Source organism: Eleutherodactylus coqui, chromosome 4, assembly GCF_035609145.1.
Source record: "Eleutherodactylus coqui strain aEleCoq1 chromosome 4, aEleCoq1.hap1, whole genome shotgun sequence".
Classification (NCBI taxonomy): domain Eukaryota; kingdom Metazoa; phylum Chordata; class Amphibia; order Anura; family Eleutherodactylidae; genus Eleutherodactylus; species Eleutherodactylus coqui.
The window spans coordinates 74,442,377-74,458,372 of record NC_089840.1 but is presented as its reverse complement, the minus strand read 5'-3'; the positions used below and the strand labels follow the sequence as shown (position 1 = coordinate 74,458,372).

At 42.5% G+C, this 15,996-nt stretch overlaps 1 protein-coding gene across 2 annotated transcripts in view; it reads left to right on the top strand.

The window, feature by feature from the left end:
- Nucleotides 1-15,996, top strand: part of INPP5K (inositol polyphosphate-5-phosphatase K) — a 59,347-nt gene that overhangs the window by 29,482 nt on the left and 13,869 nt on the right. The window contains exons 3-9 of one of the 2 annotated variants that reach the window (XM_066599666.1): nt 2,604-2,711; nt 4,734-4,842; nt 7,253-7,369; nt 9,387-9,559; nt 10,128-10,239; nt 11,486-11,595; nt 14,089-14,115. In XM_066599666.1, coding sequence (XP_066455763.1) covers nt 2,604-2,711; nt 4,734-4,842; nt 7,253-7,369; nt 9,387-9,559; nt 10,128-10,239; nt 11,486-11,595; nt 14,089-14,115 — 756 coding nt within the window. The remainder of the gene's footprint in view (nt 1-2,603; nt 2,712-4,733; nt 4,843-7,252; nt 7,370-9,386; nt 9,560-10,127; nt 10,240-11,485; nt 11,596-14,088; nt 14,116-15,996) is intronic. The other variant, XM_066599667.1, reaches the window with a different exon arrangement.

Sequence of the window (15,996 nt, the reverse complement as noted above, 5' to 3'; positions counted from 1 at the left end):
AAAGAGGCACTAGGTCCTATTTACGGGGAAGGTCTTATTTTAGTTGCCTAGCAGACTTGGTCCAGGTCCATCCCCTCTGCGCTCCAGAGTTTTGCCACGCTTCTTGCAGTCTTCGGCCAACAGAAGAGGACTTCCTGGTTACAAGATTCATAAACTACGCCTCCAAGAAGGGATGGCTCTGATTGGCTGAGCAGCAGTCAAAGAACCAGTCACAGCCGTTGTATTGTGGAGGCGGCATTTATGAATTGGCTGAACCGCGGCACTGATTGGTCAATTCATAAATCCTGCCTCCACAACATAATGGCTGTGACTGGCTGAGCAGCGCTTGAGAACCAATCAATGCAGTGGTTGAAGGACTCATCACTGCCGTCATGTTTGGTTCTTGAGCAATGCTCAGCCAATCGATGTAGCGCTCGCTGAACCAACATGACGGCTGTGATTGGTTCTTCAACCGCTGCATTGATTGGTTCTCGAGCACTGCCCAGCCAATGAGAGCCATTGCTTCCTGGAGGCGGGATTTATGAATCCCGTAACCAGGAAGTGATCTTCTGTCGGCAGCCGAGAAATGCAATAAGCACGGCCAAGCTCTGGAGAGCAGCGGAAGGGACGCGGACTGAGCCTGCTAGGTAATGTATTCCTTTTTTTCATGTAATGCAACTAGGGCTTCTTTTGGGGTTAGGGCTTATTTACAGGGAAACACAATAGCTCTGACTTTACATAGCAGTAATGCTTTGTGTATGCCCCCCCCCCCCCCCAAAAAAAAGGAACATAAAACACAGTTTTGGGAAAATTTAGAAATAAAAGAAAAACCGAAATGATCACCTTTTTTGAATGCATCCTTCCAAAGGGTGAAATCTTGCTTTGCAGAAGGCCAGCCTAGCTTATCCTCGTTGTAGGCATGGTCCAGTAGGTAGCCTTAGAAGAACGGCATCTGCTTAAAGCAATTGCCCCATAAAACTATGTTATCCCCCATCCACATGATAGGTGATCACTAGCTGTTCAATGGGGGCCTGACTGATGGAACCCCCACAATACTGAGAAGGAGGCTCTGGAATGCTCTGCAATATATTCAGTAGTTTCCACACATTAATTTCACATTGAAATGAATGAACTGCAGTGTGTATGTACAATCACTGTGGGATACTCTGGACCCCTGTTATCAGAATCAGTGGGAGTCTAAGTGGCCGGACCCTTCGAAGAGCTAGTGATCTCCTATATTCTGAACAGTGGATAACGTCATTTTGTAGGTAAGCCTCTTTAAGAAAAAATTCCACATGAATACACTGATTTCGTTATTGCTGTGCAAGTAAGAGTAGGACACCCAGTAAAAGGGCCAAGAGGAAGGCTGCGGAGGGCAGCGAGAAGCCCACTGCTTCATTTTGCAAAAGCAAACTTTAGTGTGGCCTGCTTGTTGGGCAGCGCCCATGGTGCCAGACAATCGATGCCTACATGCTCTTGTGGTGTAAATTTGTTACTGGATTCTAGTATCTAATGGCTTCAGTTCTATCCAACTGTAATCTTTTTGAAATATCCATTTCTCAGGATTCAAAATTGATGCAATCTTACACCATCCTGTCAAAAATATAGACATTTAAATAGTAGTTTTTTTTAACATTGGAACCTATGGGCAACTGATGGCCAACAGGTGGCATTTGTCAGAGACATCCGGCATAGCCAGAAAAAAAAGGATGTTAAATGTGCCTTTTTATAACAACCTACCACAGTGATGTATGGCATCTGTTATGGGGGGACACATTTGAATGTATGGTTGACTCTTTTGCTCTATGCTAGACTGATATGTGTGTATTTAGAAGAGACTATATTGTAGAAAGGAAAGTTCCATGTGATGGAAAAGGACAAGTCTACTTGGTTTTTCCCCTTAAATTTTTTAACCTGTGTGCCAATGAAAGTAGAAGGATTTTTTTTTTGATAGCCGTGAACCATAAGCATGGGATTTGGATTTCTTCATGTTACACACAAAGGCTGTAATTGTGTTGGGATTAATGATGTTTCTGGTACAGCATTTCTTCACAAATGCAAGATTAGCACACTTTTAGAACTTTCCCCATTGCAATTAGTTGCCTGTAACGGGATGGAAAGACGCAGCGAAGAGCGTTCAGATATGGATTTCTTCTCGCTACCCAGTATAGAGGCCCGTGTGCGCTCCGATAGCCTGGGCAGCACTGGTTCATGCGGCAAGTTTGTACTGCGTCAGAGAGTGGCTCAGTTGATGACCTGCATGGAAGACGTCAGTTCTGATGACGACCTGCATGAAGAACTGTCCCGGTCAATTGATCAAGCATTTGTAATCTGCGGCAAAAAGGTTCCTCCCAAGATGATGGATTTCAGGTTTTCTTACACCAAATACTTTGGTTTTGATTCTTTGTCAATCATAATTCACACAGAGTCGAAATCTTACTTATCCTTTCTGCTTATATATTTTGATTGTATATGTTATATTATATAGGCTCGCATGTTTTATTTATATTTGTTTTGTTATATTTTTATTTATAGTAATCTATGTATATATAATGTTTGTATTCAGTTAATATTGCACAGACTTTCTCTTTCTAAACTTTTTAATTCTTTTTATTTCCTTGAAGATTACAAATTGTTACTTGGAATGTGGGCACAGCGCCGCCCCCTAGAGACCTTAGCTCTCTATTGCAGCTTGACTCTTCAGATGCAAATATTGATCTGTATGTTATTGGGTAAGTATTTTCTTGCCAGTTTAGAAGACTTATATTTATAATACAAGTGATCCTTCACCAAGTTGGAACATAGTATTATTTTTCATTGCCTTTTATATGGTTTTTTTTGTTAGTTTTGATTATCTGTGCTTATTTTAGGAACTGGACAAAGAATGCATATTTAAGTAAGAGCGATTGTTAATTATTATAGTTAGTCTTCAGGTGCGCTTTCTGAATGTCTAGAAATGGGTGTAATAAAACCATACAATGACATAACTTATTATTCAGAGAACACCTTTTGTCTTTATTTTGCAACTTAATAGAGGCCTCCGGGGTAACAGTTTTTGGGGGTTTTTTTCTAACTTTGACCCATTACAAAAAAAAAAAACACCCTGAACCCCTAGTTGAATTCATCGACATTTTAGAAAACCGTCAGCAAGGCACTTATAGGTTTTGACCACCTGGCAAACATGAACAGCCCCCCCCCCCCATGGCATCAGTCTTGGGATTCTAAGTTTTTTTAGCCTGAAAGTTGCCAGATCCAAGCAGCAGAGTGTTGTGTGTTTCTTTTTCTTTTTTTTTTTGTTTCTTTTTAATGGGTTTTGGTAAGGATGACCTTTACTTTATAGGGCTTTATTGAGTTGTACAATAAGAGCAATCAATAAAAGGGGTGAGGTGATGGGTTCTCTTTGATGTCCTGTATCGGGGTATCAAGCTGTTCATAGTCTTCAAATATTTTTCCCTAAGATGAGTAAAATTGGCTTCTACCTCATTAACTTGTGTTTTGTTTTTTTGCCTTCTTCTGGATCAACATTGCAGGATAATGGACTGAACTAGATGTCTTTTTCCGGCTTTACATACGATATTACTATATTTTATTGCAGATTTTCAGTGCAGAATGAGCACCAAAAATCCATAAAATGTGGATGGGGCCTTATCCAGCAATGGGAAGTTCAGCTGGAGAACACAATGCAACTTTGTATATTACATAGTCACTATTTAATTTGAATGTGCACCATATAATACAGCATTTCGGCTTGTGACAGCCATATTCGGATCAATAGCCTGCTTATGGGGTGGCTACATTTTTTAAAAAGATTTAATTCTAATGGGACTTCCCACTTAAAACACCTATTTATGTTCTTCTAGTTTTGTTTTATACTTTTGTTTGGTTTACAGCATACCTTAGTATAAAGCTAAAGGTTATCTATACTTTTGCAATCAATTTATTGCTCCATTTCAAACAAACCCTGTATATTCTGATCCCGCTATTGTACCCTCTTAAATCTATTCTCTAATTCTTCCTTGCCCACCAAATGTTCATTCATCAAGATTCAGGGGACAAATGAGAGGAAGTATGAGTGCGGGATCAGACTACAGAGGGTTTGTATGTAATCTGTAAACCTGAAGACACAAAGCGGATTTTTAAAGGTCGCCTGCCATCACCTTGGAGCCCCATAAACTATGTCAAACATGAAGTAGTGGGGAGTACGGGCAGCTGTGTTTAATAATCAGGAGGTGCCTCATACTTGCTCTGTGTCACCATGAGGTTGGCTCACGCATACAGTGTGACTCTCTTCAGACAGCTATGGGCACGCACTCTTCCATAGAGATGAATGGGAGAGCACACACAGAGCTATCGTGCTGTTTGCACACTCCAACTTTGTGGGGAAACGGTATAGAAAAGGGGCACCCAGTATGGATGAAACGCAACTCTCCATTGCCTCTTCTTTTGATGACAGGTGCCCTTTAATCAAGGTAGTATGTAAAGTAGATGAATTGCAGCATTAAGTCAGGCTTTAAGAGGATGGCAGTAGTTCTTTAAGGGCTGAAATTCAAGAAGGTGGTCTGCCTCCTTGATCACTTTTATATTAAATATCGTCTCTTCACCCACCAGACATTTTTCCTATCAATGATTAGGCATGTGTATGTCACTAGGGTGATCAAAGATTAACATACTTGGGAATGGTCTATTCAGGCAGATCTCTGTATTTGTTTTTCAGAGCATTATATAATGCTGAAAAGATTATATTTGTGTTTTAGGTTGCAGGAAGTAAATTCCAGAATGGTAAACTTTCTATCAGATTTGGCTTTCGATGACTCCTGGAGTTTATATTTTATGGATATTTTGGCTCCTCTTGGCTATGTCAAGGTAACCGTACAATTTTGATTTTATTTTTATTTTATCTTTTCTTTGAGTTCAAGTCTTTTCTACACCTATCACAGAATATGAGGAAGTAAAAGACAGCCATTTCTGTATGCACTTTCACACCGGTATCATTGTAGGTCACTGAGTAACAAATCGTAGAGGGGTCACTAGAATCAAATAAAGCCCGTACACAGCAAACCATTCCCTAAAACATAAAACTTTATTAATATGTTAAGGTCTCATGTCCACTGCTAAAATAAAATTAAGAATCCGCAGCGTTTTTCCCGCAGCATGATCCGCGACCCATAGGGATGCATTGGACACCCGCAGGTAATTAAATACCTGCGGACGTCATTTTCCCTTGAGGCGCGGATTGCGTCTGCAGGAAAACACCCGCAGCATACTCCATTTTTAGTGCGGGTCTCCTGCAGGGACGGCTCCCGCAGGCTTCTATTGAAGCCTATGAAAGCCGTCCGGATCCGCGGCACACCCGCACCTGAATCTCTGCTCTCCGGCGTGGGAGAGCAGGAGTTAAAAAAAAGAGTGCCCGGCGCGCCGAGCACATCCGCCGGGCCGAAGAAAGAAGATCCGGCCGCGACGGAGGGAAGATCTGCAGCGTCCGGACAGGTAAGTTTATTCTTCTTTTTAGCCTCATGTCCACGGGAATGGAGGGACCCGCTGCGGGATTCTGCATGGAGAATCCGCGGCGGGCCTGATTTTCCCCGTGGACATGAGTCCTAAGATAACAGGGTTATGTGACTAACAGGACTCCTATAATTGACTGCCCCCATTACACACACCCACCAGAAACACTTTGTGTGTTTGCAGTGGCAATCTAGCATCTAGAAAATTCAATAGACTCAATCAATAATATAGAGTTTTGTCTAGGTGGTTGCAAAGTCCCATAGGAACCTCCAAAGAAAAGATATTTTAAAAAAATCCATACTAAATATTAGAAGTACCCCAACTTTTCTCTAATTATAAACCAAGTTAAAAAATTAAGTGCAGTTGTTTGAACAAATTGAAATAGAATGATGGATGACTGTCAGGTCAGTCAAATCACCATGGGGTGGCAATGCTCGGATACGGGCGTAAGACCTCTATCAATGAGAAGACTGACTCAAGTCAGCCATCCACTCAGTAGACTGAGTAAATCGCCATGAGAAAAAATGCCTAATCGGCAAGGTCTGAATTCTCAGGTGAGTACAATAACTTAAGATTTTGTGACTCAAATGGGCATCAATTGGCTCAAACTCACAGGAGTATAATAACTCAAAAAATTCTGACCCCAATGGGCATCAGTTGGTTCAACGCATTTCCCTAAATAAATACTAGTTCATCAAAGCCCTATAAGAAGAAAATTCTTTTCCGCTACGAAGAATAATCTATTGCACATGAAGTCTGATGTGCAGGTCAGATTAAAAAAAGGGGGGGGAACCACCTAGACTCCCTAACACCCAAAAACTCGACCCTTTCTCAGTACCAAATTTAAAACTTTTCGAAAGGCAATGAAAAAGGTAGCGACATAGATAAACCACTGACTAACGCCAGTGGCACACGGATGGATTTGCATTACAGAATCCGCAGTTGGGGTCCACACTGCGGATCCGCAGCAAATACAGTTCAGAACCTGATCATTTTTGCCTACACACTCGCAGAAACGAATTGCGATTTCCACAAACCGAGGAAAAATCGCAGCATGTTCTATTTTCATATGGAAGCCATTCCACCAGCAGCCCATCTGTAATTGACATTGCAGATAGGTTGTGGGTACCCATGTCATTTTCTAGCGATGGCGTGGGAAAAACAGATTTAGAAAAAAATCTGTACTGCGCATGACCGACTGCGAGCCACTGCGTCATCCACAATACAGAAGAGTACAGGTACGCAGGGTAGTGGGCAGGGCCAGATTCCGCTGTGGGCTCCTGCATACGGAGTCCAACCCGTTCGTGTGCCGGCGGCCTAAGAATGTACAAATCCAGAATGATACTATCATCAATGTGAGTAATCCTGTGGAAACTAAATAATATAGCAAAGTGAGGTAGAACAATATCCAAAGCAAAAAATAGAGCAGCCGTCAGCCCTGATGGTGAACTGACAGCTTCAGGAAGCATCAAGGCTGACGGCTGCTTTATGTTTTGGTAGCTGAAGGAAAAAATTGTGCTGCAAAACAACCACATGGGTAAAATTTCTAAAAAGTGTTTAGGACCATAAAAACACCCTGGTCATTAAGGCGTTAAAGCCATGAAGTTTTAGCTGTGGATTTTCTGAGCAATCCATGGTGGGTTTGGCATATCCTATACCATGGGAACATGGCTTCTGTCTTGAGTCCAAGTATGTAAGTACAGTTGAACACCTCTTGCTAATACTTCACTTGCACTGAATATACTTCTCAAATTATTTTCTCTTCTAGCTCTCATCCATTCGAATGCAAGGTCTCCTCCTGTTGATCTTTGTAAAGCATAAGCACATTCCTTTCATACAGGACATTCAGACCAATTACATTCGCACTGGACTCTATGGTTATTGGGTAAGTGCTGAAATTGTATCATTTATTGCTTTAGTAATTGAGAATCAACGGATACATTACCTCTAATACGACATTTGGCTTGGAGGATAAAATAGCATAGTCGACGTCGCTATTCTGTTCTCCAAACGTAACAGAAACCTAGTCAGACGAAGACCAAAGTTGACCAAATCAGGTCAATCGTTCTATTCGGGATTCGGAATTTACAAATTCAGACAAAGCCAATGCAAAACTGTTGACAGCTCCATGTAGGGGCAGGGAGTAGGGCTAGGGCATGCCCTTTTTTAGAGCTGTGATTGTGACCATTGTGGAAAAATATCTTTTAGCCCTCCACATACCATACCAGAACACACTCTTAGGGCAGGACTATGCATTTCAAGTGCTCTCCTTCACTGTCCATTGAGCTGCTCCACAGCTCTAGCAGTCTCCTGGTTGTGTTAGTGCATTGTAATTTGGAAAAGACCATAGATCGTTTTTTTGATTACACATTCCCTCTAAATGATAGCAAAAATCCGCAAAATATATTATTTAAGGTCTACTACATTCCTGTCATTTAGGATTAAAAGGTTTATTTCTTCATTTCTAAAATTATTCACGCCCAGTAGGGTCCTCACATTGTAGTTTCCTGAAAGTCTGCATAGCAGACACAGTCGCCATAGGCACGATCGCCATAAGGCAGGCACAATCGCCGTAGGGCAGCCGCAATGGCCATAAGCCCTCAAGATATGCAGTCAGCCAGACAATAGTGTGGAGGAGCAGATTGTTCATTGCAGCCAGTGTGACCCACCTTAGAGATACAGGGCAACCCGCTGTCATATCAGTGAGGGTTGATATCCTGTATGGTGGGTCACCATCCATTTGTGGCTGGCATCTTTGGTATCGTTCACATGTGCAGGCTATCATTATATGCAGTCGCTCCTCCCCAATCTGGGCTGGGTTGAGTGGGTGACTGCATTTTAGCCTGCAATGAACAATCTGCTCCTCCACACTATTGTCTGGCTGACTGCATATCTCAAGGGCTTACAGCCATTGCGCCTGCCCTACGGCGATTGTGCCTGCCTTATGATCGTGCCTATGGCGACTGTGTCTGCTTTGCAGACTTTCAGGTACTACATTTTTGGCTTTTTCAGTGAATAATGTCTTTGTTGTTTTCCTCACCTCTGTGATTTTATTTAAATAATGCTATGTGAGCTGGTCTCCAGCCATTATCTGCATATTTACATAAGTGCATTCATTCTGTATGTATGGGATGAGGGAGAAGCCTTGATCAGGTTGGGATGGAGACTGTACAAAAGAGTTAGATTGGGAGATGAGATATGCCTCCCTAAAGAGATGTGTTTTTATGGCATGCTTAAAATTGTGGGTGTCGGGGATTAACCTGTTCGTCTGGGTAGCACATTACAGAGAACTGGAGCAGCTCAGGAGAAGTCTTGCAGATGGGAGTGGGAGGTTCTGACTGCAGCAGAACTTAGTCTGAGGTCACTGGCTGAATGGAGAGCATGGGTAGGGCAGTAGACAGAGATGATGGAGGAGATATAGGAGGTGCAGCACTGTGGAGAGCCTGATGAATGAGGGTGAGAATTTTTAAATTGAATTCTATAGTGCACATGCAACCAGTGAAGTGACTGGCTCAGGGTGGAGGCATCAGTGAAGCAGTTACTCAAAAAGATAAGTCTGGCTGCTGCATTCAGGATGGATTACAGAATTTAGTGAGGGGGGGGAAGACCGATCAATATAGCGTGTTGCAGAAAACAATTCAGGAATGGATCAAATAATAGTTTTAGCGGTTTCTGCCTTCAGTTATGGACAGATTCTGAAGAGGTTTTTGAGGTGCAGGTGACAGCAAGCAAGTGATGCCATGGAGTCATGGTAGTACCACACACACAGGGATCAAGAAGAGAGTTTGCCGGGGGGGATTTCAATTTTTTTTTTTTTTTAAACTATGTGTCATTTACTATTTATGTATTATTTACAATTTTTTAATCTAGTAATTGGGTTGATTTATATCTACAAATACCAGGGCAACAAAGGAGGAGTGACGATTCGCATGTCTGTATATGGACACATGCTGTGTTTCATGAACTGCCATTTGCCTGCTCACGTGGAGTACATAAACCAGAGGCTGGATGACTTTGAGAAGATGCTGGAGGCACAACAATTTGGGGAAAATATTGGCAGCATTTTGGATCATGAGTAAGTCAGTACACGGAATATTTCAGCACATGGCTATGGCTGGTGAGAAACATGCAAAGATCAATGGTGAGGCTTTTGCATGTCTTCAAGGAAAATACACTATATACCAAAAAAGTGTGTTATCGGAAAGAGACCCGTTTCTCTCATTTGTGTTAAAGAAAATTATAATTCTGCTCAAAGATTTGTCCGAGTTCTGGGGGGAAAAAATGAACTGTTTGGAATGTTATAAAAGAATAATATAAGTTACAATCGCCCGTTCCAGTCTTTTCCGTTGGGCTTTATTTACATGCTGCAACGGGGATGTGACTGCTGCAGCCAATCATTGGCCTCAGCAGTGTGCAGCTCAAGATTAGGGATTAGCCATGCGCCTATACGGGCAGATCACTGCTGTAGCCTGTAAGCAACACCTGGTCGAGAGACCTGGATTGTATAGCTCATTATTTTATAATACTCCAGACAGTTAAGAAAACGTTTTTACACAAGCTTGGACAACGAAAATGGTGTTTTATGACGGTCTGCATCTTGCATCTCTGTACTAAATACCAAGAGTTTTTTTTTTCCTTCATAGTGCTGTGTTCTGGTTTGGGGACCTCAACTTTCGGATTGCAGACTTTGGGATCCACTTTATTAGAGAAGTCATAAATGGCAACAAATATAATCTGTTATGGGAAAAGGATCAGGTAAGCCAACTCAACCTCGTTAGCACAAAGCGGGATGTACCAAATAGGGAAAATATGGCTGTTTTCTTAGAGAGCCAACACTACACCTGTCTGCTGGTTGTGTTTGATATTGGAGCTCCGCTGCACTGAAGTGAGTACGGTGACTTAAGTAATTGATAGAAATTAAGCAGAACATCTCACCAGTATGAATACATTAGATACGGTAGCACTTGTGAAACCTCCTGGCTGGGGTCCAACTCAACTGACTGTCGGGTTCCACCAACTGACAACTTATAGGTCCTCTTCTACATCTCTACTGGCCTTCTGACGAGAGAATACTTAGGTGCACAATCACTCGCTTTATTGCACCTCCAACAATTGTCGTTTTGCATATTTGCGACAGCCACATGTCGGCATTTGTCACCAGTGGTAACCGGAACAGTCCGTCTCAACCCACTTGGCTTTGTGGATTGCAGCACAATCCAGTGGGAACCACTTGCAATTGGATCACCACATGTACTCAAGTCCATTTGTACACATCCCAAAGATGGCTGCTATCGCTTATCGTAATTAGCAACCTTGGTCTATTCTTCTTGCACTCCAGCCACAACAACATCTTGGACTTAAGTAACAGAGTCCTTTGGCAAGGACACCACCAATCATGTCCGTGTAGCCACCATGGCTGGATTTCCAGTATCTGCTTCTAGTTTAGAAGTCCACTCGCTCCTGCACTAGGTGCATCTGTAAGAGTTCTTCCATGGCAACTCCACATCAGCAGCCATCTTTTACCCAGAGCAAAGATAGTCTGCCATACATCAACACCGCAGTTGGGTTATCAGCCCTTTAAATCTCTGCAATCCCAGCAGTTGACTTTTCAAGTGCAGTTTTTCTGCTTTTAGTCATCTTGGCTCTTTAGCTGCCTCAAATTTATCCGTGAAATCTGGCCCTTTCCGCTCTTCACAGGACATCATGCCTTTCAGGACACCATAGCAATATTGTGCGCCATTTACTTGTCGCATCTGAAACACCATGTGTGACAACTTGAGGGTTGTTAGCTCATCGGATCGCCATCCGCAGACCAGAAAACCGCATCCAGGCCAGAAGTTTGGTAAAACTTAGTAAAGCAGTCCTAGGGGCCAGCAATATATTGTCATCATCTCGGCTAAGCCCAGCAAATCTATCAGAGTGTAAACCAGTTTGCAGGTAGCAGTGGAAAAAAAGAGAATATAACTTTTCAAGCAGACTTTTGTTTCTTGTGCATTTCTAGTTAAATATCGCCAAGAAGAAAGAACGCTTTCTCCAAGGATTTATGGAAGGCCCACTGAAGTTTAAGCCAACATATAAATTTGACATCAACTCAGATGTATATGACACAAGGTAATATTATCAGCAAATTATAGTTTAAAAAATGGGTACATACACAGCCTTAGCGCTTATTTTACATAAGTATATATCGGCTGGCGTTTTCATCGTTGACCTATATACGCTTCCATCTGAGCAGTCCCACCCAACCCCCCCCCCCCCCCCCCCCTCCCTCCCCGGCTCTCTGCCTTTCCCCTCCAAGCGGTTTGTAATGGGAGTGGGTGGGACGGGAGTGGAGCTAAGCTCCCTCTCCCTCCCCGCCCCTTGTCCATAGCCAGCATAGGAGTGGGCGGACAGAGCGGAGCTTAGCTCTGCCCCGCCCCCTCCCATTCCAAACACCAGAATTCAAGAAGAGAGCCAGTGAGGGGGAGGGAAGGGGGGACTGCTTAGATGGAAGCCTATATCGGCCGGCTGTGAAAACCCGACCAGTATACGCTCGTGTAAATAAACCCTAATGCAAAAGGTTGCTCACAACTTGTTACATTTCATGTTTCTTAGACTCGCTCAGTAAGGAGAACTTAACAAACGCTTTGGAAAGACCAAGCTAAACTATATGACCTGTCTGTAGACTTCAATATGCCATTACCGTTTGTTTGCTGAATTTAGTATTGCGGTTAAAAAAAACGTAAAGGGGATGTATCGCATGTATTTTTTAAAATTTCATTTTTCTAATTAAAAAAACAAAAATAGATAAAAATTGGATAGGTTTTACTTTGTTTTCCCATGTAGATTTATTATTTTTTCCTATAGGGAGGCGGCTACCTTGCCTGAGCTGCAGTAAATAGTATTTAGAGAGATGCTTTGCATCATGAGCCATTCACACAATGAACCAAAGCTGATCCATTGGCTTTTTTATTGGAGAGTGTTATGGGCATGACTTCCCTGCCGGCCTCCCATTGGCTGCAGCGGTCACGTAGGCAAACAACCCACGTCACTGTTGATGTTGATGTAAATGGAGGCCGGAGCAGCAGTGGGAGGCGAGTATGTACGTTTATTTTATTACATACTCTGGCCCCCTATTGCCACTAATGGTTCTCAAAAAAACTTTAACGCCCTTTAACTCTATCATGACATCATGGAAACCAAGCAATAAGTGATGTTAATAAATTCATACTGTCTAAATGACCACATTTCTTTTCCATTCGATGAGATGCAGAAAACACATGGATTTCTCCAAGCTGGGAGACGTGCCAAATTTACATTGACCAACAGGGGGACACTTTGTGATCAGCTTATTGTCACAGCACCCCTTGACAAGTATGGATGTCCAACACGGAAAAGTTCTTTTGAACCAAGTCAGCTGTAGAGAATTCCAGAACTTAAATGTTATGATCCTGCAAGCCTCTTGGCTTGTTTCCTTTACACTAAACACACGCCTGCCCATGTTAGTCATCAATACAAAAATGTTAAAAAGTCCCAGAATACCCTTTTTATAAATAAGGTTAAGAGTAAAGCGTATATAATGCGAGACGGCATACATGTAGTCCAAATGGCAGATTCCTTCATTCATTTGCAAAAGGGACCTTATAGAAACAAGATCTTGCTCTTTTAAACCTAATCCATTGATGTCGATGTTAAAAGCCAAGGGAGTTAAGGCCCATTTACATGTAACGATTATCGCTTAAAATTGGTTCAAATAAGCGAATTTGAGCGATAATCGTTCAGTGTGAATGCGAAAAAAATGCTAATTTGTCATTTACGGTTGTTTCAGCTTAAAGAACCTTGTTGGCTCACTGGTTTCTCGTCTGGTGTAAATGCTCGGCGCTTCCTATAGGAGGTGAAGCGCTGAGCGAGAAGCGGATTAGAAGCCAGCGTCAAGACTTCCAGTTTAAATACTCTGCACCTTAGCGGTGACGTCAGCGCTGGTGCGGCCGTTTAAAAAACTGTTGGCCCATGTAAGTCCCAATGTCCATGGGCAGATTTGATTTGCGGAATCTGTGTGTGGCACCGGCGCGTGAGGTCCACGAATCGAGCCACCCATAGGGAAGCATCGGTCATCCACACTTCAACACCTGCGGATTTGTTTTTATTTGATTTGCGGATGCCACGCACAGATCATAAATCGCAGCATGCTTCATTTTACCGCGGGTCACGCGCGGATGTGCTCCACTCATCTCTGTGGGAGCTTACGCTCCACAGCGCCTGTAATTGCGGATTCACTGCCGATTTGAAGGTTAAAATCAATTAGGGAGGTGGGGTAAAAGCTGGGAGGTGGGTTGTGGACTTTTTCAGCACAGATGATCCGCAGCACAAGCAATACAAAAATCCATTTAATGATGACTTGCAGTGCATCCACTGTGGAAAGCCGCATGAAAAAAATCTGTGTGTGCCGGGTACAGCAGGTAATGACCTTAAGGCAATCGCAATAGTGTCAGAGGTAGGTGGACTCTGTTTCAGCAATCAGTATTCTGATTGACGTGTCAAGTGGTAGCCCAAACCGCAGAGATTTCACAGTATTGTTTCTGATCTTCCGTGTGACGTGTACTGATTTATATGCTTCATTTTTAGATGGAAGAAGTCACTATTGGGATTTAAGTAAGAGGAAATCCTTTTACATCTGACTAAAACTAGTTGTAGATTGTACTAATCTGACACAATCAGTAGTTGTCTGCTAGATGCAGTGACGTGAGATGCATGTAATATTGTCCTTATTGGATCGTCAGATTTGAATGAATAGAAATACTGCATTTTTATAATCTCATTAAAACATTTGATTTTTTTACTAAATGCCAACTTCAAGAGAATGAACCTTGGATATTAAAACCAGCCGATATTGTATCAGTCGCTGTGTTTACATGATTGTATAGCTTTGTTTCACTACATCTACATGTTTAGAATTCTATTGGCCGGGCTCACACGACCGTATCGTAATCCGTAAAATTGGCAGTGTATTGAATCGTGTATCCCTGCGTATGCGTTCTTTTTTGCACTCGCATGTGTAATGTGTGCAAAAACAAATGCAAGTGGGGAAGGATGGCAGAAGGTGCCCAACCCATTGCACAGGCGCCATTTTCTTGTGCTTTCCTGTGTTAGCAGGGCTCCGAGAACCATGTTTTCACTAGAGGATGAGGCTGTCTTGGCTTGGCTGGTTCTTCCACTTTTGCACAGCCTCGTCCGATGCTTTAGAGCAAGGAGTGTGCCAGTATTAAAAGTAGCCATCGTATTATTATTATTAGCCTCAGACAACAGCTTGGATGAGTGGGGGGGGGGGGGTCCCTGGAGTCATGAACCATGCTCAGGTCGTGAGCGAGAGCTTAGCACTGCATTCTGCTGCCCAAACACACTGCGCCGCATGAGGCTCTTTACATATACACATTAAATATATGCAAGTTTGAGCAGAACAATGAAAAGCAATGTAGTTTCATTGATGCCATTTCACGTGTACATTGCGCACTTAATACACAACGAACATGAAGTCGTGTAAGCCCGGTCTTAAGTCTGTTTAAGAAGTTGTTAACACCATTGAATGGGTAATTAAAGAATTGCCGAAAACATTATCCATTATTTTTTGAGGGGAGGGGGAAGGGGGGGTTTACGGTATTCCATAATGTGTAGTTCATGAGTGTACGCATGCTGAATGCGGTAGCTCTCCCACAATCTCCAGGATCAATGACCAGATGAGTTCCATCTAAGCCAATTGGCTGCATGGAACCGAATCTGTCTTCGAATATCTGTCAGAACTTAAAATCCAAGACCGTACCAGTGATCGGGATGTTGTGGTTTAGCTCTGCTTTCACTTTGATGGACTGCTATAGCTTAAAGTTAAGCTTTAGCTCTATACGAAAATAGTTTATTGGCTAGTGCAATTCAGGGTTAACAACAAAACAAGTACATAAAATGTAACTTTAATGTCCAAGAGGCATTCTCTTTTTGATTTCTATAAATTACACTTACCTGTCAACTGTACATTGTTTTGGGTGCCAATTATAAACTACCCAAGAGCGCCCCCCCCCCCCCTCCTCCTCCTGCTTGATCATTCTGAGAATTTTTTGCCTTCCTCTGGATCAACATTTTCTAATAAGCACTTCCTATTGGAGGAAATTTCATATTGACTTTTCTACAAGTTCTTTACAATCATGTGTTTTTCCGTCTTCCACTTACAGACAGTAGCATGTTGAAAAAGGACCTGTTTGCACTCTGGACATGTCTGTTTTAGTTAATAAATGTATTTCCTATAACATAACAATTCGTAAAACCCTGTGTTGTGCCGTTCTTCTGTTATTCCTACTACAAGTTTAGGAATAAGTTAACTGCTTGTTAGCGGTTGGGGGGAGTCCCTACATAGTCACTGTCCAATCAGTGCTGCCTGTTTCAGACTGTAGGAGGGCATCCCTTTTTAGCAAGAGGAATGGTAATGGTGTTAGACTTGGGTGCGAGGGCCCATCAGTAAAATTCATTCTGGGGGCCGACTGTACA